The sequence below is a fragment of the Cyprinodon variegatus genome, unplaced genomic scaffold (assembly GCF_000732505.1).
Source record: "Cyprinodon variegatus isolate N-32 unplaced genomic scaffold, C_variegatus-1.0 Scaffold59, whole genome shotgun sequence".
NCBI classification, from domain to species: Eukaryota; Metazoa; Chordata; class Actinopteri; order Cyprinodontiformes; family Cyprinodontidae; genus Cyprinodon; species Cyprinodon variegatus.
Genome location: NW_015150512.1, coordinates 1064883 through 1088593, shown reverse-complemented (window position 1 = coordinate 1088593; position 23711 = coordinate 1064883). Strand labels below are relative to the sequence as shown.

Here is a 23711-nt window from a genome sequence, read left to right as displayed (position 1 = left end):
CTTTTTAAAGAAAATGGCATTTTTTTTACGGTGTTTATACTCCAGTTAACAACTGGATTCAATCACCTAATTAGTTCTCTGAAATCAATAAATTGGTTTAGCCCTATTTGCATGTTGTGTGCAATTTGTTAGCAACATAGGCATTAGAAACTAGAAAGAAGACCGGCTCACAGGCTCAGTTTGTCCTCTGTGGCTGTCAGACTGAAAATGTTAGCTTAAGGCTTAATGTGTTTGGACTTGGACAGTCAAACTCTGCCTATGGAGAAAATGTTTGATCAGCTTATGTTTTTCCTTTATACAAAATGTCTTCAGGGCGCAGCAACAGAAAACTTATTATTCAAGCTCTTTTTTTCCCCCTAATATATAATAGGGTTTTTTTTTAGCGTTCACTTTAGAATCAAGATTCTTCATTGTCATTATATCATAATGTAATTTAAGGACTATCTATCTTAGAATAAACATATAGGACATAAAATATGCCAGATGACCAAAGGGCTTTGAACCTTCATCCATTTCATTTGACTTTTAAAGCTTCCACTCACTGAAATAATGGATTGGCTGAGGTCTCAGCTAACGTCTATCTTGGCCATTGTTTCAGTGACAAACCTTTGTTAACATTTTATTCACATGTGGTATATTTTAGATATGTTTAGTAGAAGTATGCTAGGAAAGAATATCTATTCTAGCTGTTTGCTCATAAACAGGCTCAACATGCATGACGCAGGCTTCTAGTAACCCTGATTCCAGACTTTTCGCTCTCAATGGTATCTTTTTATTTTATGTAGAATTCTCTTTATTTATTTTACTCCTTTGTCTTCTCCCCAGGCTCCGATACCGTTTGAGCTCTTTGTTGTTATCATAGCAACCCTTGCCTCGCACTTTGGTCACTTTAATAGTGAATATGGTTCAGGGGTCGCTGGAGACATCCCTACAGGCTTCCTCCCTCCTCAGCTGCCAGCATGGTCCCTGATCCCTAATGTAGCCGTCGATGCCTTTTCCATCGCCATTGTGGGATTTGCTATCACCGTCTCTTTATCTGAGATGTTTGCCAAGAAACACGGCTACACAGTGGACGCCAATCAGGAAATGTACGCCATTGGCTTCTGCAACATCCTGCCCTCTTTCTTCCGCTGCTTCACGACAAGTGCTGCTTTGACGAAAACCCTCGTCAAAGAGTCAACGGGATGCCAAACCCAGATGTCAGGACTGGTCACGGCTGTTATCCTGCTGCTGGTTCTTCTGGTTATCGCTCCACTCTTCTATTCCCTTCAGAAGTAAGTCTGCCATAAGTTCTAGATGAATGAAAAACATCTAAATTTTTATGTGCCTCAAAATACAAATGTCCTGATATGATTTATACGATCATGAGGAACATTTAACATCTTAATTACATTAATGCAACGTATCTACTAGTTTACATTTTCAGTAATAAATAACTGTCCTTGCAATCAGTTTCTCCCCACTCGTTAATCAATGATGCCATGCAGGTTATAGACCTCCATATTTTATCGTGTCTGAAGGTTTTGCATAGTCTATCCTATTTAATGTTGATCATGTTCAATTTACGCTTTTAGTTGCACCTTAAATAGTGCACTAATAAAATATGAAGCTGGTCTTTTTTCATAACCTTTAAAGCAAGAAAGCCGCAGCCTATTTATTTTTGGATAGCTGTGTTTCTAATTTTGTTTAAAACAAAGCATTAAAATAATGTGATTTTTAGTTTTTGTCTCATTTCATTTTGAAACGCTAAAACCAAAGAGCGAACCATAGACAGATAGAGATCAACTTTAGCAAAGTCTGAACTTTAAAATGTTCATAGTCCTTCAGCAAACCGGAAGCTTTATTGTTTACAATAGGAAGTGATTTCCTTTGAAAAGAGGTTTCAGAGGTCAACTTTGACATCATTATAGATCAGATCTCATGTTGACAACCTGTTTCTCTTTCAGCAGGAGCTCTGTTGAGTACAAACTCCGGACACAGGTGGTTTGCAATGCCCAGAGAGGCATTCAGTTACAAAAATAAAGAATAGCAAAGAACGGCAATGATTGAGTGAATATAAATGAGCTCTCACTCATCAGGAGATTTATTAACATACAAACTCTTTGGATTTTTTTCCATGCTTTTTTTAGTATGCTATTGTATTTTGATGTGAAAGGATTATGAAATGTAGTTTTGACAATTATTTCAAAATAAAAGAAAAATGTGTGGCATGCGTTTTTATAAGCCTGTCGCTATATGTGTTATTTGCTCTTTTGAAGTAACAGTAAACAACTTTGATGGCACATAGTTTCAAATTTTCAACAAGTTTGTCTTCAAGCATATTTGCCTTGCTGCTGATGTGTTAAAGGAGTTATACTCACCTTCCTGTCTGCAACTTCAAAATAATTTGTTTTTATCAAACTTTTAACCTAGATAAATTGTGACGTTTTTATGTTTAGCAGTTTATTTGTCCTATTTTGCACCAACATACTTTTGTGTAATCTCCACTTTCCATGTCTTCATCATGCAGAGTGTGTGCAGGTCACTTTCCTCTGCTGCTACGTATAAAGAGGAAAGGATGATAAAATATGCAGATTTAAAGCGGGTGTGAATTGGTACAAATTAACTTTAAAGAAGTTGCAGGTTACATGTTCTTTCACATGGTTTCTCCTTAGTTTCACGCTTTTCCTGTTTCTCCTGATCCCATCCTGCTCACACAGATCCCATTCCTCTAGAAAACTGGTAACCTTGGTTGACATGGGTTTTTAGTTTGATTTAGGCTGGACTTTTAATGCCCCATATTCTGCAAAATTCACATTATAAACATTTTGTAACTGTCATGTGTCGTAAAGCCATTGTCCACTTCTTGTCTAATGTGTACTTAAAATGGTCTGTTTGAAAATCATGCACCTTATGATGTAATAAGGGGAAATAAGCTGTCCGTAGCAGCCCATACTTTGGTCAAGCTACTGTCTTCATCTTATGTATTATCCCATTATCCCTAGTCTATCTTTATGCACTCTGACTGGTTATCATGGTTGTGGGTTGTGGGGGTGTGGCCTTCAGGAGGACAGGGTGTAGAAAGCCAAAACAGCTCATCCAAAGGAGGGCTGAATGAGGACATTTTCTGTCTGCATCATCTGAGAGGAATTGTTTTCTGCTCAAATGTCATAAAACACGCTCTAAGGGGCCATTGCTGATATTTTTAATTCCAAAATGTAGCATAATATGAGACTTTTAAATGGGCCATTCTAAAACAGGAACATGCGTTAATGAAATCTGACTTTGTGGCTCTGGTTGGTTGTTAGTATTTGTCCTGCTATAAGATTAACCTCCATTCATTTAGGTTATAGTCTTTCTGTATCCTCAAACAGGTTTTCTTTTGGTCTTACCTTGCGTTTTGTGCAAACTGTCTTTTACTAACTTTGCCTTTCTTGCCTGCTGTTGCTGGAGGAAAACCTCTCCTCAGCATAATTCTGTCAACCCCGTGTCCTGAACTTCTTCTGGCTTCTGGTTTGTCCCTCTTTCACGAAGGCTTTATTTGTGGAGATAATTCCATCCCTGTGGCTCCTCCAGAGTAAACATTGACCTCTTTGTTACTTCTCAGATACCTGTTCTTGATCAGTATGTCTTTTTACTTAGTCAAGCATATCTTTAGTTGTGTTAGACTCTTTCTATTTTCAGATATTGGATTGAACAGATCTATAGCATGTCCTGAGTTAGAGTTCCCTACTACTTTCTTTCAAAAATTCTTGCTGTGCTCATTAGTGTTCATTAGGCTTTTTTTTCTTTTTAACTGTGCTAATGTTCTCCAACAAAGCTATAACACCTTCACAGAATAGCTTTGTTTATCATCTCAAATAACATCTGGAACCAATCGACTGATTAGTAAGCTTATTTATTAAGTTTATTACCTTTTTTTATGTATTGAACATGGATTATTGTCTTTCATTCCAGTTATAAACTGCTTTGTGCTCAATAGCTCACTAAAACAGCTTAAAGTTTGCGGCTTTGAGGTAAATTTCAAAAAGACCAAGTTTCGATACTTGGAGGAAGGCTTTGCTCATCATGGCGTCTTTTGGGCCTCAGATGATTGCCTACTGTATGACTGCTTGTACTGTACATATCTTTAAAAGGTTCCATTTTATGCTACATTTGAAAATAAGAAATATTATTAATGGTGCCCCCAGAGCTTGTTTTTGGCAGGTTTCACAGGAAAATTCCTCTCAGTTTATGCAGACAGACCAAAAATCTCCTCCTTCAGCCCTGAGCTGTTTTGGCTTTCTACACCCCTGTCCTCCTGAAGGCCACACCCCCAAAACCTGCAACCATAACAACCATAGTTTGTATACTGTAGATGGCCTAGGAGCATGGGATAATAAATTAGTTGAAGGCCAGAGCTTGACCAATGTATTGCTAAAGACAGACTGCTCTGGACAGCTTATTTCCCCTCATGACATCATCAGGGGCATGCTATAAAAACAGACCATTTTGAGCACACATTTGCTAAGATGTGGAGAAAGGCAGAGATGGAGGAGGATTTTTTTTTTCTTTTTTTATATTTGTGAACTGTTACAACATGTTTATAATGAGAATTTGACTTAATATAGAACCTTTAAGCTCTATTCTCACTTGATTGAAAAAGTAAAGCGGTTCCATTAAATTCTTGGTACCTCCTACAATAGCAGAGAATTCAGGAAACTCCTTAGGTATTTGTTTTACATTCATTTACTTTCCATTTCAGAGCAAAGAGTGACTGCTTTCTCTCTCCTTTGTATTTTATAGATGTGTTTTAGCGGTTATCATCGTGGTGAACCTTCGTGGGGCCTTAAGGAAGTTCAGAGACATTCCCCGGATGTGGCGTGTAAACAGAATCGATGCTTCCATCTGGCTGATCACCATGGCGACGTCAGCGCTGGTCAACACAGAGCTCGGGCTCCTGGTTGGGGTTTTGGTGTCGGCCTTCTTCGTCCTTGGCCGAACCCAGCAGGCCCAGGTCCTGCAGCTAGGCCGCGCCGCCACCAGGGAGCACTATGAGAATGTGTCGTCCTACCACGGCCTCCAGACCCATTCTGGAGTGGCCGTTTTCAGATACGGGGCCCCGATTTACTATGCCAACCAAAGCTTGTTCAAAAAGTCTCTTTACAAATGTGCAAATCTTAACCCCGTAAAGGAGAAAGTTCGGCGTTTAAAGTTCATGAAGAACAAAAAGCAGGAGGAGCCTGGAGCAAAGTCTGAAGAAAAACTAAGCAGAGAGAACGAGCAGGAAGCTTCTGCCTCCATATCAGTGATGCTGGATGAAAACTCTACCATAAACCTACGCAGCTTAGTAATCGACTGTAGTGGCGTCTTGTTTTTAGACACGGCTGGAGTGAACGCCCTGAAAGAAGTACGCAAAGATTTCAAGGATCTTGCAGTTGAAGTAGTTTTAGCTCAATGTAACACCTCAGTTCTGGACTCCCTGGAAAGAGGAGGTTACTACGACAACCAAAAAGATGGAGAAGTAGGAAAAAACAACATGCTGTTCTTTACCATCACCGATGCCGTCAACTATGTCCAAAGCCTAAATGTTCCTAATGGAGACTGGGAAAACAAATCTTGAAGATGCAATAACCCACAGAAGAACTTTGTTTACATCTATTTAATATCCAATGAAAACAGAACCAATCAGTAACTCAGTGATGCCGACTTGCCTTATAATCCGTCTGCAGCAGATGAAGTTCTGTGTTTCTGAAGTTGATCAGAAATATTTATTCCCATTTGAGCAGGGTAAATCAGTGTTTCAGACGGTTACTGGAAACTTTAGCTAGAATGTTACCATAAGCTCCTGTATTTATTTTTTATTTTATAAATGAATAAAACAAGTTGGAGTATTTTAGGGCAAAAATGATGAAATATTTTTATTATAGTGTTAATTATGAAGAAATAATCTTATTTTTATGCAACTCGTTTTTTTATTAGATCTTGTTTCTTTTTGTGATTGGAAAATCCTTCGAAATTTCATAGTGGTCAAGTTTTCTGTTTTTAACGTTTATGGTCAAAACCACGTTAATAAAAAATAATCTCGACTTAAGAACAGGATAAATTCCGTCCTCTAGATTGAAGGAATCTTCCAATTGACACTGTAGTTGTCATTCCTGTCAAACTGCTTTGTGCCTTTGCGTTATGGAAAGTTACTAGGATTACAGGAAGTGCTGACGCCTGTTTTAGTCAGGCCCAGACAGTTTAATTTGATCTGTGATTAAACCAATGCAGTTGGTTTTGCAGCAATTATTTTTTAAGCAGCACAATGGTTTTGTCACATATTGTTTTAAATTTCTTTTACCCCTCATATTCATGTCTAAGAGCTGTTTTTGTCCAGTCCTATCACATCAGGCTGCTCTGTTTTAATCTTCTGGAATGAATGCTGATCAGCCTCTTCATATTAAATGACCTCAGTAACTTATCAGCTGCATAAACTGTCATTTTAAAGATTTTACTAATGGAAAATGAAACAACTGCAATCTTCAGCAGATGTAGTTTGAACCTTGATCTAAAGATCAAAGTACATATTTTTCTCAGAGGTTAGGATATGGAAAAGAAAAGAACATATATATATATTTTTTTTTTTCATCTTTTGTAGTTTTATAATGTGGCACGATTAACACAAACCAGCCTCGTATGTCCTTTTTAAACATTGTCTTAGCTTCAGATCTCGGTAAGTTTAGCTGAGTCTTTTCTTATAATCATGTCCTGACCTTAGTGACCTTAGCTCTGTACTGTTAGATACATAATTACTAATTAAACATTTTCACACACTGATTATATTTAAAAAGGAAAGCACTTTGTTAAAAAATGTTTTTTTCCTCACAGAATAACTACTGTACATCATATAAAAGTTAGATTTTTCTACATTTTTTAAGGAATAATGTTGGTGGTTTGAAATATGTTCAGCAACTGTAATGTCTTAGTAAATATCACCTTGTTAAGTGAAGAGGATGAAGGAAAACAAAGCAGGGTTTTTACTTTCTGGAGCAGGATTACCCACCTCTGCTCTGTACAATCAGTCTGTATGAGATTTCATACATTTCAAAACCTATATATTGCTTTAGAATCAAATGATAGCTGTCAAATTAGTTAACATTTAATTAAATTATCAGTATAGAACATCAAATATATTTATATTTGATATTCTGTACTGCCTTAATGAAAGTAAGATTTTAAAAAACAGAGCAAGCAGTGAAAGTTCTAATTCTAACAGTTTTTTAAAGTCTGAAGTTGATCCTGAATATTTAACCGGAGAGCCATAGCTGCTGATCCCATATTTACTCATCCTTTGATCTGTGAATGTTTTCCTGTTTTTGACAAATCAATGCTTTTTTTTTGTACAGTTTGTAATTATTGTTCAGAGTTATACAATGTGATACTGGAACTTCAGTCAATAAGGTTAAACAAAGCACATAAGGAATGTGTCGCTCTAATTGTTTTCATGTTCTGCATCAGCCTCACTGCTGAACAGGATGATGTCACTGTCCTTTACTGTAACATGAAAAATATGCAGCTAAGGTTGTTTGAGGCTAAAGATATTGACATGGGAGATTTTTACACCGTCCTAAAACATCCTCTTTTTATTTTGTAATGTTTGATAATGGCAGTCAGACGTCATGGGTTGGGTTAAAGACTCTATGGAGCAGAGCCTGTACATATTTAATCAGTCAACAAAGTGACGGGCGATTACACCCTCTAAGGGTTAATGTAGGTCATTAGAATGAAGGCCAGAGCTGTTACACAGTCATAAAGGTTAATAAAGCTCATATGCTAGATATTTATAAATTGTTTTATTATTGCATATATTTAATAGTTATGGATGGTGTAAGAAACAAGACCTCAGGTTTAGTCCCGCCCAGAAGAAATAATGAAAAGTGGTTGTTCTAAAAACAAACAAAAAGAAGAAGGAAAAAAAACAATAGTTCTTGTTTATATGTTTCTGCCAAAAGCTGTTGCTATCTGTCACCAGATGCCTTAATCTACAAATTAGCTCTGTATTTGTAGCACTATTTTATGGAATTGCTGTATGCACATGTTTGGGGTGTGACTGTTCACATTGCATTAGCACTTATAGTGTGGCGGGGTTTTGAGGCCAGATTTTTTATTTTTTTTATTAATCTGGCTTATCCTGTTTAGCTTGTTTTGCTTTGATAATCAAACACAGAATGGTAGGAGTGCAATTGTTGTTTTGTTGAATTACATGGAGAGATTCACTGCTCTAATGCTTAAAAGTAAACGTGATCTATAAGTGCTGGTAGGGATCAATTTTTGTCAAGTTTAAATGATCAGATTAGTATAAAACTGTCTTTTTTATTATTAGTTTCATTCTGTACAACAGAGTCCATATGCCAAAAAAATTAGTTTGTATGCATCTAAAACTTTATAATAGAGACTTTATTACTAAAACCAAAGTATCTAAGCCAAATTATGGTTTAGAACCTATATGTGTAGTTTGTAGTTTTTGTATGGGTAAATTCTCAATTATTTTTTGTTATAAGGCTCAGGTTTATTTTTGCTGCTGTTTATTTATTAATAGGCATAGACAAGAGACTATTTCTGGGTGTCTTATAACAATGTTTGTCTTATAACAATGTTTTATAATATTTTATCAAATAAAAGCCTAATTATACAAATTATTTTGTTTTCTTTCTTTTTTATATGCAGTTTAATCTTAAAGCTTCAATTCCTCTAGATAGCATGGTCTAATGAATGCTACATACAAATATGCATGTTTCACCAACTCTAAGCTCTTATGATTCCTTTAATTTGAGTAGAAAATACTATCGCTAGTTTTACATAGATTAAATAAATACCTCTCCAACTTCTAATTGCATAATTAATTCCTTAAAAGAGTTTCAGGAATGGAGCCTTAACTCATTTTCTGCTGCGCATCCATGCAGTGAAGTCTCTGTTTCCTATAGGATGACGTTAAGATACAGAGGTTTCCATTTGCCCTCCATGTCCTCTTGTGATATCTATTGCTATAGAATACACACTCATATAATGCAGCACTGCCACCTTATTTTCTTAGTTTATTAATAGTCTCTAAGGCTAATCAATAGATCTTTTTTGAAGCCTTTAAAGTAAAATATAAACTCAATAAATTCCTGCTTTTTTGTCTCATGTTTAAATGACAAAAAAAGAGAAAAGGATCAAATAAAATATCCCTCGGTGGAGTTATACCCTCGCTGGATTTAAACAGCATCCTGTGTCACTACCAGACTCTGAGGTTGCAATAAAAGGGGGATAGACGAGATTCATTAAAATCCGGCTTTACTTCCACCTTCAGAGGTTGAGGTAAATAATGAAGATGGGTTCTCAACAAGCCACCATGCAGGGAAGAGTGACTCATCAGGTCGTCATCTGCACCAAACTCTCAGCGGTGTAACTGGCTGAAAGGGAGCCGCACAGGTGTATGTTAAAAAGGCTGACGAGCCCTCTGCCTTGCTCCTCATTAGAAAAAGGAAAACAAAATAAACAGGACAACTAAAGGGACTGGAGGGATTGACTAACCTGTCTCCTAAAATAAATAAAAAAATCCTAATTATTCAAATACTTGAGTTTTCTTCTGTTTACCTCAGTGGAAGCCTGTCAAACAGAGCATGGCAGTGTAAACAAGTCATAAAAGATAAGCTTTCATTATTAGTCTAATGACTGATTTGACTTTAAACTTTATGGTCCCCTATAACCGGTCTCTCTCTCGTTTATTAAGTGTGTATATTTCCAGTCAGAGATGTAGATACATTTATGAGAAGCTCAAATGCCAAATTTTATTAGGTCTTTAAAGCACAGTGATTTTTCAGTAGGATTATAACTTGAAGGGGGAGATTCCATAGAGGTTAAAGACTGAATCCCTTTAGAACCCGTTTTCATCTGCAGTTAGGATAAATGTGACATCTAGCAATAGCAATTTTAAATTCTACTGTCATTCTTTCGATTGAGGTGAAGTTGCAGAACCCAAAATGTATAGAGGGCGATCTTTTATTTCCGGGTGGATCATCTAAATAAGAGGTCCTCCTAACTGTCAATCACTCAGGTGAAATGTTTACGTAAGGTGTCCTACGAGCTACTGTTTCATCCAGTCATTGGAGCTTACCTTTCTCACCGCGGTTCTTGGAAAATGAAAATGAGCGTCGTAAGAGAAAAAGTGTCTACGGACTCTATGAGAAGTAGACTTCGTAGCCTTTTAAAAAAAGAACCTAATTATTCAAATATTTGAGTTTTCTTCTGTTTAAGCCCTTACTCTATGAGAAGAAGAGTAAGGCATCACAAGATTCTTTCTCGCGTTCACTGAAAGCAGAGGTCGGGCTTCCCACTGATGCCTCATTTACGAAGTTTCCTCTTGACAGGTAAAGCTTGGCATGCTATTTGGAGAAATCATTTCACATCACTGCTGGTAGATGGTATCTACCTCTATATTATAACTTTCCAGGGAAGATAAGTTTATTTTTTTTTGTAATTTGCATCGTTAGTAATTATACGGTGACTATAGATCCTTATTTACCCCGCAAACACGTCCAAATTTCCATTGCAGCACACACACACACACACACACACACACACATACAAGCATGTCATGACTTTTCAATGTACCAGTAGTCTTATTTGCAGGGAAACTTTTTCATGTATAAATTTGGGTGAGTTGAGATTAATCCGAGAAACTGTCTTATCATTGCAGGGGTCCCCGCACCTCCCTGAGGAGAAATGGGTTTGTTTATGCTCTTAGGCGATCCCTCACAGGAGCAGGTACAGGATTGTGTATGTGCATTTTTTTTTTTATAAATTTTTTTTTTAAGTGGAGCGAGCACGTCTTTCCAAAATTTCACTATATCTTTAAGTCAATTACTCATCTACCTTGTTGTACCACTGCCAGTAAAACAACCACACTCAATGCCACCAACATATTTTACAGTTATTACATTGTTCTTTGCTTTACAAGCCTTTCCTTGACTCCTTCAAACACGTGTTTTTGTGGTCAAATATGAGAGCTTTTCTTATCATAAGCTTCATTCTTCTTTGCCGTGTTCTCAGACTGACTGCTGGCATTGATAACCACAGCTGCCGATGTACTGAGGGGCTTTAACCTTTGTATTTTCTGCACCTCTACCTCTAAAGATTTTTTTAAGTGATGTACTGTAATAACCCTGTCAATGCTACTAAATAAAAGCTTTAGGGGCACATATGAGTGTGCTTAATGAAATGCTTAATCTGGAATTCTGTCCCTTTGCATTAAATGTTTTTTAATGTCTACAGAATGAATAAGGTTGGTCTGACCCTGTTTTTTTTTTTTTTTTTTTATCCACTCAAGGATAATTAGATAACACTTTGTTCCGGGGGAAGGTGTGGATGTTTTATGCGAGGCACTGAGAGAAGACAGACAAGTTTTTGAATCTCTTGTGTTTCAAGGTGAACCACATTCCTCCTTCTGCAAAAGGATTAAACTCCCTCTTAAATTGTTTCCTTGGATTTGTCTATCTGAAAGATGGGAATGTGTTTAGCACTACTTTTTTGATACTTTCTGATCTAACACCGATAAACAGTTCTGTCAGGCAGGACAGCATACTGATTAATGGTATCCATGGGAATCCTCTGAGACCACGTATCTCCTCTCTGACGCTTTTGGCAATATTAATGCTGGGATTTTTGTAGATTGGTGAAAAGGAAAAGTGTGCGAGGATCATCGACCAACCTCATCTTTCACTTCAGGCTTCAAACATATCTCCTATGACATGTTTGGGTGTCCCAACTTCACTTACACTGCTATAAATCCTGCACTGAATAAATACTGCATTAATTGGCAATATCATTTAAAAAACACCCAGTGGATGTGTGCCTGATGCAATAATTCAGGTCAACCATGGTGAAACATTTTGGCTACCAAACCAACACGTAGCCATTGAACTTTGTTTGCAAGTAGCAAACCATGGGAGTTAAGGCTAACAGTGATTTGGTTGAAAGGTTTTAAGCCTTACATGACGTACAGAGGTGTGCTTTGTGCTATGTTTGATTGCTCCAATGCAAGGTGGGTAATTCCAGTTCCTTGCGGCTGGTATCCTGCAACCTTTAGATCCATCCTTGGTCCAACACACCTGAATCAAATGGCTGAGTTACCTCCTCATTATGCAGACAGTTCCTCAATATATGCAGAGAGTTCTCTCAATCATCTAATCACTTGATTCACGTGTGCTGAACCAAAAGACACATCCAAAATTTGCAGGATAACGGCCCTCAGGAACTGGAATTGTCCACCGCTGCTCTAATGGAATTTTATGGCTTGATAGATAATGGAAAACCAAAGATTCCAAGGCTCCACTGAGTCCACTATGTGGTTCAACAATCCTGAATCACAATGTGTTCGTGTGCCTTTTTCATGCATATATGACTGCAATAATAACGCCCATCACGCCTGTCAAAACTTAACTTGACTGCAACTTGTCAGAAACTCCTGAGGTAGGGCTGGAGGTCGGTTACTAGGGCAGTAATGTTGATAACTTTTCATAATATTGATTTCAACTCTTGTATATTTCTCAAATGTGAATGGTTCAGTAAAACACTGTTTACTTATGAAGGCATATTAGGGCCATTGTAGAAAAAAAGAAAAAAAGAAGAAGAGTTCTGCCAGAAAACTCTGAGGTTTTGAGATTATTTTCACATATTTTCAAGAGAAGACTTGCAGATTTTCTAAGGCTGGAAAGTCACAAATTTGTTTGTCTCCAATGACCAACAAGGAGAAGCAGCTTCTTTGGACAGAATCTTTTCCTACTTTGGGAATAGTTTTAGTTTTTGTGCAGATGCAGCATATGCAAGGGCAGCAAGTTGTTTTCATCTCTCTATGTTGCCGTACACAGTCCTGGTTGAAATAGACATTCCACTCTTACTACTAAAACACTTTAAATCATCAACTTCAAGCTGTTTAAATACTTAAAATCTTAATTTCCTTCTGGCATCTTTGAATGATGATTGGTAGCCAAAAAAACTACAAAATTACAGTACCCATAATATACCGCAGGGCCCGAGATGTGCAGTTCGCATAGTCTGTATCCCACTGATTTAATAATTTCCTGTTCCTGCTAGAACACATGCATTGTAATAACCAGCTATTAGTGCCAAGCACTGTGCACAAATAATGTACTTTTCCAACAAGCTCTTGGTAATTAAACATTCTTATATTAATAATGGAACTACTACAAATAACTTCACTCAGCCTCATTCCAAAACCTATGAAAAAAATAGGTGTTACTGTATAAAATTACATTTTTTATTTTATGGTTTCATTTGCACTCTGTTCTAATGAAATACCTATGTACAACAATAATAATAATAATAATAATAATAATAATAATAATAATAATAAAATCCCTGTTTTTTTGCATTTTTAACCTACATTTTACCACTAAACTATTGACCACATTTGATAAATCTATTAGGCCACTAGATGGCAGTAAAGACTAGGAAAACGGATCAAACATGCTGATAACTTTGATCCTCTTTGAAATTGAACACATGAATAAATTAATTTCCTCACATTGTACAGAAGCTTTTGAACCTTAAATTACATGATGTTTTGTTTCTGTTTTCATTTTTTCACCCTTTCAAATTTGATCTATAGATATAAAAGTCTTTGTTTAAGCACAAAAATTAATTTAGTCTATTTGGATGAAACACAAACAGCAAGAGGAAGAGATTAAAAAAACAACTCAATGCAGCTGTACAACTTTGTTTCCTGCTAATAAGATGTAAATTGAAGTGTAAAAAGATGGGTAATGAAAACAAGTAATTTTAAGACTTCACGTGGCTAAAAGGGAAAAAAAACATTTGTTTTTTGTGCAATTAGAAAGTAAAGAAATGAAAGTGTCTTTTAAAAGAAAAGCAGGAAATAGCTGTGCTCCTGCTGGCTCCCATCACATCTGTTTAAAAACCAAGATGAGGAAAAGTCCCAGTTGTCTGTGGAGGAGTGAGAATTACAGGGATGATTATGGTCTCTTTCACGGTTTGATGCGTCTCCCAAATGACATTTACTGTGGAACGGCACCTGTCTTGATTGCTGCAATGTTGAAACTCTTAAACCAGAAACAGAAAGTTAATTCGTGCTCCATCTCACCTTCAGACTGAATTTTTTCTATTAACAAATCCCAATCTTGCTCCTGCTAATACCACCTGTAAACTCAATCCCTGAAAATTGAGATTATATTTTATGAAATTTCCCTGGAGGGAAAAATATGATTTATATGAATCAAGTTGTTTAATCTGTTGTATTATTGTTTTTACTGCACATGGATATATATTTTTATTTATCTAAAACACTGTGGATGCTGATGTTTGTGTGAACTTTCAATAAAGGATATCAAAATGCATATTTCTTCTTCTATTCACTTCATTTCCATCTGCAGTTTGTGTGCTGTGTCAACAGAACCTACTTTGTCCCATAAATAACTTCAGACTGTCTCCACGTCTTTGTTTTTTCCTCACAGAAAAGAGGATGGCAGATTTACAGACAAGCACTTTTCTCCTGGTGAAATACTGTCTCAGCTAGTCAGATTCTTAATGTTCTGTGAAAGGGACATTTCTCTATTTCTCTGAGGCTCAATGAGATCAGCCAGAGTGCATTTTAACTGTGCTGTCAAAAAACGTTCTTTAAGTAACTCAAGCATTTTGTTCCCCCGTTTTTCTCTGCCAGAGATCTGCCGAATCTATCTTTCTAACATAGTAAAAACAAAGTACAATGAGAAGTAAATTAGATTGGGTTATAAAGTCTTTGGCCCACATTTTTTGTCAAGTAATTTGCTGATAATAAGCATCCTCTAAATACAACTGTGAGAAAAAGATTGAATTTTCAATTTTCTTTTTTTTTTTTTACCCAAAAAAAAGTAAAGTTGGTTGAATGAAAAAGCCAGGAATTGTAAAACAAACAAAAATCCAACTTTTGATAATATTTTTCCACCAAGTTTTCTTTTAGTCAAACCACAACAATTTTACTTAGCTTTTTTTTTTTTATCTTCTGAATATCTAGCCGATATTTTTGCCACTTACTTTGTGAGAGAGGGATTCTTTTCCTTCACATGTGAGCTACATCTGGCCCAATTCTGTGTTTTGCTCTTGGTTTTTCCTGGACAGAGCAATTGAACGAGCTATTGCTGCCTCTAATGATGCACAGCTTCGGTTTATTTTCCCTATAGAAAGTACCCCTGACTTTGTGTGTTTTCTTGTAACTGTGTCTCTTTCCTGTATGAAGCCAGCAACTGATTGTACCATGGGCTCCTCTGGCCTTACAACCTTAAAGCATATTTTTAACTGTGCATGCAAGTACTCTCTCACAGTGCAAAGGTTAGACTTGCGCATGGTTGTTTTCCTATGTGTCACTCTGAAGGACCGGCGACATTCTTGTCAAGAATATACCTTGCCTCTGGCTTTTAAATTAGCAGGAAGTAGATGATTTTATTTAAAGTTTGCTTATATTTCAATCAACTTTCCAAATTAAAAGAGCCAAACCAATGTTTCCTGTTTTAAAACTGCAGAATTTCCCCCACTTTTTGGTCAGCTTAAATGATATGCAAGAACTGTATGAATGAAAAGAAAAAAATGTAAGAAAATACAGAAAAAGAGAGCTGTTTTTTTTTTAACGACCTAATGGTATAGACAATTATTGTAGGGTATTGTTACAGTAAGCAGAAATAACCTTCTCTGTTCAGCTGAAATAAGATCCCTTGGCGCTATGTTTTGTATTTTACCTTTTCTCCTCTAACGTTTATTCATCCTTCATTCCCTGCAATCGAAATGTTTTTTATTGGTCTTGTTTATGTTCAAAATTGGCACTTTCTTTGTTTCATGTACAAAAAAGGTTTCATTAATACTCCTTGTCAAGCCTCTTGCTCATTTCTTTTACCATTTAGAAAACAGGAATGATTGAATTCAGAGTTTTGATGAAAGTCGGAGGAGCTCTGAGTGAAGAGAAACAGTAAAAGCATGGGTCCCAGCAGTGCACCTTAGCCGCTTACCACCCACTTATTCTCATTCATCAAGGTACAATGGTGTTCTGACAGTCAGATAGTCAATAATCCAGGCTGTTGTGGAGGCATGCATGCATTATCAGGGCTTATCTCACAGCAGGGCTATGGCTGAATAGTGTTAAAAGCCCAAGAGAAATCAAAGAACATTGTCCTCACAGATCTGCCTGCTTTGTGTACCTGAGAAGGGACTTGATAAAGAGAGTAGGCAGTAATATGGCAGAGTCTGTTTTACAGAGTGAGATGGTAGAGGGACAGGCTATGTGGCTATGTGCAGGTGAGAAGAACATGCACTGTACCTCAGGGTTTCCTCTAATGAAATGAAATCTAGTTTATTAACTCTTCCATCAATCTTACCCAGTTCTCCCTAAACCCTTAGATCTCTCTAAACCCCCAAAACACCTCTTCCATCCTGCTTGGCTGTTCTTTACTTTTTATTTTTAGTTCTGCGGGGATGCCTTTCTACAGATCAATAGCTTTGTGTCCTCTTATGCATTTCACCTGATTCCATGTATTTTGTTTTTCACGAGTTCAAACTATGTGATAAAAAGGGGAAGAAAAGAGTAACGGCCAAGTTCTCAAACCTTTTAGTACGTTTTTACAACCTTCAAAGTATAATTGTTGAAGGTTGAAGAATGTGAATGTTAAGAAATAACAGCATTTCCTCACAACCCTGTCCTCTCTGACCACTTTTTAATAACCTTCAGGATTTCTTTAACAGAGTTCTCCTCCCCCAAAAGAAGGTTTCACTTTAGCAGATCATTATCAAATAGTGCAGATATAAATTTTAAAGAATCTGTTTCACTTTCTCTCTCCTCTGTGTCGCTGAGAAGTGCTGCAGAGGGCAAAAGTTTAGCTTGTTCCCCTTCACAGGTTGATGCTTTTATTGATGTGGTTCTAAACCTTGACGTACTGCCTTAGGTAATGCAGCCCATCTCAGAAAGAAAAGCTTTAAAAATAGAAAGCAGGCTACCTGGTTTAATACAGAGCTGTTCATTGTGAAACAAAATGCTAGGAAACTGGAGATCAAATGGAACTCTACAGCCTACAGGAATCCTACCTGGTCTGGAAAAATTGTTTACTGCTGTATAAAAATGCCATTTGTAAAGCAAGAGCAGCATATTTCTCCTCATTAATAGAGGAGAATAAAAATAATCCTAGATATCTTTTAATACAGTTGCCAAACTCACCCAGAGCCATAGCTCTGTTGAACGGCCAATACCACCAGCTCTTACCAGTAATGATTGTATGGGATTTTTTTATACATAAGATTGATTGTATTAAAAATAAGATCATTAGCACTCCTCTATCTATGATTGGTTTATCTCTGGACGGTGAGACAGCATCTGAGGTAACCATAGAATTGGAACCGGGTCTAGACTGCTTTGATCTAGTTGAACTTTCATAGTTAGCAAAACTATTGTCTTCATCTAAGCTTTCAATTTGTTAGATTTATTTCCAACGGGGATATTTAAGGAGGTATTCCCTTTGATCTCCTCCATTTTAGATGTGATTAATCTCTCCCTGTTACAGGGATATGGAGCAAAGGCTTTTAAGGTTGCTGTAATTAAACCTTTGCTTAAGAAACTGTCTCTTGACCCAGATGAATTTGTCAATTATAGAGCTATATCCAATCTTCCTTTCTTATCTAAAATTCTTAAGAAAGTAGTTGCCAAAGAAGTGTGCAACCACTTACATCATAAAGAACTTTTTGAAGAGTTTCAGTCTGGCTGTAGAGCTCATCATAGCACTGAAACAGCACTGGTGAAAGTCACTAATGATATTCTCATGGCCTCAGATAACGGACTTGTATCTGACTTGTATCTGTGCTCGTCCTGACATTCTAACCCATTACATAGATTACAGGCATGTATTTGAGACATAAAAACCTGGATGACTCTTAACTTAAAGAGGTAAAGAGGTGCAGGGGCTCAACTGTATTTGAACAGTAAAGTAGCAACAGAAACCCCATCAGACTGACAAAATTATTCATTCTTCTTTTCTTTGTTGATCAGCACAACAATGGAGTAATACTAACCCCGAACAATGCCTTGCAACTGCATGATGTTTGGGCCAGTGTAAAAAATCTGTGTGAATCCAATGACACAAACTGAAGGTGACAATGTTTACACTTTAACTTTTCACTGGAATGATTAACTGAGCAAAAAAGAAATATTTGAAAAGTGCAATATTTTATTCTGAACCATGACTGGAGTCTGTTAAAGCGTCCTACAGGGAGGCGGAAGGCCCAACGTGTTGCACCAAGCAGATGGCCAGAGTAGGCTGGTGGCTTTGGGGCACACGGACACAAATACACAAAACAAAAACACACTTTAACCTGCTTGATCACCCCCCCCCAGCTTCCTATATCCATACCAAATGATGTGTACCATCCAACAGCAACACATTAAGGGCAAATTGGGATTAAAGACACAAACACTGTCTGCTGGCCACCAGAAGCTTTGAGCACATATCTGGCAAATGGAATGTCAGTTTGGCAGTGTGATTTGGCTCCTGTCTTTGGACTAAACACAGATTGGAGGCTGTACTTCAGCCTCTGAGTGCAGAAATCTAACAGCCACAGAAGGTGTTGGTAATTCAAAAAAGTGTTAATCTTTTCTTACTGCATGATTTGACTCATGCAGTATATATAAAGGACAGAAATTCATTTTCACCTGCGATGTCAAACAGTAAGGACAGTAATGATAAAAAGATTACTAATTCGCATCTCTTAGTAAACGTTGATTGGATGACCTTCGTTATATAGTCTTCCCCAACCAGAATATCAGTATAGTATGGACTCACTTTTCAATTCCATTACCAACTGTTAAAGGAGAAACTGCACAAAAGTTTGCTTACACTGCTGGTACTCTCATGTTTTCTATAAATTTGTTTTCATCCTAAAACACATTCAAGTTTTTCTATCAATAAAGATTTGTTTTTTGTTTTTTTGGGCAACTCAAAAAACTGTTTTCTAATATCTTTAAAGTACAAATTTTTCTAAATAATGTGCTATTTGCTTTTCATTTAAAACATTTTGATTACATACGCTTTTTTTTTGCATTATTTCATCATTGTCAATGTTTTTTAATCATTTTTTAAGGATGTCTAACAATGTGTAAACTGTGTACACCAGAATAATACACAAAGTAAGAGTATAGTTAATTAAATACTTAATTTGACTGTACAATAATTTAGAAAATGACCCATTTTAGGTCTGTACTAGGGTATTCATAACACCTTACTTTTTGCTTATCCAAAGTCAATCTGTTTTTCTTCTCAGATGTATTTTTCTGTTGTCATCTAAACATGGACAGCATATCTGTATTTAATTAACAAGGAAATGTCATACAGCAACAAATGCACTTAGACATCATAACAGGTGCTGAGTTCTACCTGATCTGAATATATCCTACCTAACTCACTCAGGCAAATGCCTCTATAATGAATACTTCTGTCCTCCTCCTTAACTCTCCTTAACCTTTGCTGTCAAAGGGGGTGGAAAATCAGCCCTCTCTGCTTACTCCCCATGTTTCTATGAGGCTAGGCTAGGTTAAGGTAACTGCCACTTTCTCTCATCCTGATCTAACCCTATCTAAACCTCTGCTACTTATCCCACATTTAGCCCTGGTTCTTCAGCTCTAGTAGGACAGATCTCACCCCAGTTGAGAACACAATCCTCCTCACCTGGGGTGAGTTAGACTTTAAGAACCTGTGCTGCAACTTGTCATTATTCTGGTGTGTCTGCCTACTCAGGCCTCCCTCACACATACTACAATCTGTGCACGCTCTTTTATATCTCACAACATTTACCATGAAGAAGTCTTTACTCAGTGCTTGTCCCATCCACTCATGAATCACCGTTTATTTTGAAAATTAACTGAACCTGCCTTACTCTTCCGGTGTTATGAAATCCTGTTTAGCTCATCAGGTTTTAGACAACTGAAGCATTTCAATCTGACGAGACTTACACAAAGAAAATTTGCAAATATTAAGATTTGTATTGCCTTGAAAGAAATAAGTTGTTTGGGGCTAGGACCCTGGCAGAAGAGTTGAAGCTGTGTATTGACATGAGCTCTGATTAGTTTAGGAAAAGGATTAGAGTCGTCTCAACCCTGGTGTTTGTCATGCCATATAAGAACAGAGCTGGTAGTATTTACCACATAGACTATTAAGGCTTTTATATTTTAATGAATGAGGACACTCAGAGGAAGAAGTCTTTGTGAATGAGATATCACTCTCCCTCTGCTGCTCCAGTTAACGTTATCTATTGCACCTGCGATCATTCCTCTGCTGCAACACAATCTGCTCATTTTCCTTCACCTGTTCCCATGACCTAATAAACTCGTGTTGAACCAGAGGCGGCTCCAGGGATTTTTATCTCCAGGTGCTAAATGGGGGCTTAGCATTGAACCGAGGGTGCTATGAGTTATACAATGGTTCTACATTTATTAATGCAAACAGATTCAAAGAAAAGCAGAGGTGTGCTTGCTACTATTAAATTCACAAAAGTCAAAGATAAACATGGATAATGAATATGTGATACTCTACTATCTAATTTAACTGATAAAATACATCTATAGGGTGTAGTGTACTATATAGACAGTTGTAGTGTAGTATATAGACAGTCATAGTGTAGTAGATAGAGTCGAAGTGTAGTATATAGAGAGTCATAGAGTAGTATATAAACATTCGTAGTGTAGTACATAGACAGTCCTAGTGTAGTCTATAGATAGTCGTAGTGTAGTCTATAGATAGCCGTAATGTAGTCTATTGACAGCCGTAATGTAGTCTATAGACAGTTGTAGTGTAGTACATAGACAGAGAAGCGTTATCTACTGGTAAAACCCTGTAATTAAGTGAAAGGGTGGAGTCAAAAAGTAAAAAAATGAAGTTGAAAAAAATATGCACGCCCAGGAGAAGACCAGTGGCTGGAAGTTGGAGGGGATTTAGCCGGGAGATGCAGGAAAGTGGGCTGCCATTCGAATGGCATTTGACTGGGAAGGCCCACTTTTAATGGCTGCTACTGTAGTACCGTATATAGACAGACATAGTGTAGTATAAAGACTAACGCTGGTAAAGTCATATATTTTGGCCCCTATATTTTGGCCCTCTCTATACATTCAGGATTGCCTCATCATGATTGTGAAAACCATCTTGTAACCTCCCCCACACACACACACTTGGTGTCTTGTGGCCCTCTAGGGGGTTCTAACCCCCATTTTTGGAACCTCTGCTCCTGCACATCCTCAATTTAAAACACTTGCAAAAATATGGACATGAGTGGAAAGAACTAAATCCCTGGCGAAGCGGCATCAGTGGGGATGAGTACAAAGAAAATTTTAAAATATGTCAGGCTATTGTTTACAGCAAGCTAATTGCGGCTCAGGAAAGAAACACCACAGACACATAAGGACACAGAATCCCCAGCATCATTCCTTACTACTTAGATCAAATGGAAGATGGTTGGAAATTGTCCCGGTTTCCCATAGGTGAACCAGATATTCAGCCAGATGTAGAGTTACATTTGAAGAGTTTATTGAAGGAGTGAATAAAGGCAGATAAAGCAGGCAAAACAGTTACTGACTTGGCAGATAAATTCTGGTTGACTGTACTGGTTTGCAGGGGTGAGCAGAGAACCAGGAGATGTAGATGTTGACAGAACCAATAGGCCGAGTGGACCGGAGAACCACCGGAACAGACAAGTGGGCAGCTGAGACTCACCAAGGAACGGGTAGTAATGGGTCATGGAGAGAAAGGCAACCTCAACTTGAAGAGTTCAGCTGGCAGGGCAGATAGGATCCAGTAGTGAAGGAAACAGGCATAAGTGCAGCATACAGACACAGGTGTCCTTAGCAGGAGAGACGTTCTGACAGAGATGAGTAGACAGAGGCAGTTATAAGTAGGCTGGTGAACAGGTGAGCTAAGTACTAATTATTTGGAACAGGTGGAGATAATCTAGAGTGGGGTGGTGGCTGGAGGCAAATTGAGCTGTTATGAAAACTGCTGGTGGCTGAATAGTGACAGGCTGAAAAGAAAAAGACCATATGTCCAAAACCAAACTAAACTGAACCACAACTTTGACAGAAATATTAGGATTACTGTGGTTCAGTTGATTTTTTAGGATTTTGAGTTAATGATAATTGATTTAATAAACTGCAGTATGAACCAATATGAATGGCTATTTAAATCTTAAGGCTCGATAACAGACTAAGAATTAATTAATCATATATACCAACAAATATGGATAATATGAGATGTTTTTTTGTACATTCCCTGGATTAAAACCCTTCCACATTTTTTTGTGTATTGTATGCCTAATCTTTAATATGCCAAAATGCACATTTTTTTCCCATTTAATAAAGAATGAGAAGTTACCAACGAAATGCTTTATGTCATGGTGAACATAGATGAGTTGGTGCCTTTCCTGTAGCTCTTATAGAGCAATTTTTGAAAGTGGCTGGTGCAAACATTTTTTTTTTTTTTTATATTGTTTGCACTAGCCAATATAATTATTTCCGTTTTTAGATAAAGTTATGTTTTTTTCAATGATAAATTAGCTTCAACCCCTTATAATTTGAGAACAGATTGGATTCAGAGCCCTTTCTTGAAGTGTCTTTTTAAATTTACCTTTGTTGATTCCTTAGAGCAGCTAAAACCAACCTAGTGGGATGAGAAATGTTTTTTGGGACAGGCAAACTTTAGTTGTGTCCACATATATCTGCTTTGTGTGATTGATTCAGCCAGTTAGGAAACTCTTTCCTGAAGGTAGAGTCTAATACAGTAAAGGTTGTTTATCTCTTTCACAAATTTGCTGATGTAAAGCAATGTTGAGAAACAAATGCTTCAATTCAGGAACAAGATGTCAACCGAAGAGGGCTGAAACTGTACATTACAGTTTTATTTGCATCAAATGTTCTGGTATCTCTTTTTTACGTTCCAGTATGTCCTTCCCCACGTCCCATGTGACATTTTAGGTGGGTGTAAGAGATCTGAGCAGATCTCAGCCCCCTGATCCCAGCCATAGCTGAAGCTGCCTTCCCACACTGACCTGCTACCACACAGGATAGTGTATGTATGAGGAGTGTAAGCATATGTTTAGTGTCTTCCCCTGTGTGCATCTCTGTTGAGTGCTTGTATGTTCTGCCTCCTCCTCCTTCTTATGCTCCCCACCGATGAGAGGTGCCTTTATCTGCTGGCGTGTTGATGGTTCTCTAGGTACAGGGTTGGATACTTTGGTGGGTGCTCTCTCATTCCTGGGTGCTGTCAGGCTGGGCCGGGCCTAGGCCTCCTGGCCCTGTGGGGTCCCGATCTCCAGGCCCATCAGCAGCTGCACATTGGCGAGAATAATCCAGAATTAGGACAACTAAACTGTATTTACCGCAGAATGGGTTCAACACAGAGTCAGGATCCAATAACTTACCTCGTACCGCGTAGCCATCCTTAACCGAGGCAGGGAATGGAGGGAGGTTGTCTTGCTCCACTGGGTCATGGACCCCTGGGCTTTCATCTGGGTCCACCTTTGGCCTGACCAGCCACAAGTGGAGCCCATAGGCTTGCTGCTGCGGCCCTGCAGCACCCAGGGACTATGGTCTGCCCTTCTCTTGTGGGTGCAGCCATCCCTATGTCTGCCGTCCTTGTTTCCCAGTGATCTGGGGTGCCTCTGGATAATGGGGCTCGCAACCCCTTTTTCTGAACTGG

The 23711-nt window shown here is 37.7% G+C and overlaps 1 protein-coding gene across 1 annotated transcript in view; it reads left to right on the top strand.

Annotated features, from left to right (window-relative positions):
- Positions 1-5922, top strand: part of slc26a2 (solute carrier family 26 (anion exchanger), member 2) — a 12028-nt gene extending 6106 nt beyond the window's left edge. Inside the window, exons 4-5 of the mRNA XM_015371479.1 lie at positions 826-1274; positions 4765-5922. Coding sequence (XP_015226965.1) covers positions 826-1274; positions 4765-5581 — 1266 coding nt within the window. The 3' untranslated portion in view covers positions 5582-5922. The remainder of the gene's footprint in view (positions 1-825; positions 1275-4764) is intronic.
- Positions 5923-23711: the final 17789 nt, after the last annotated feature.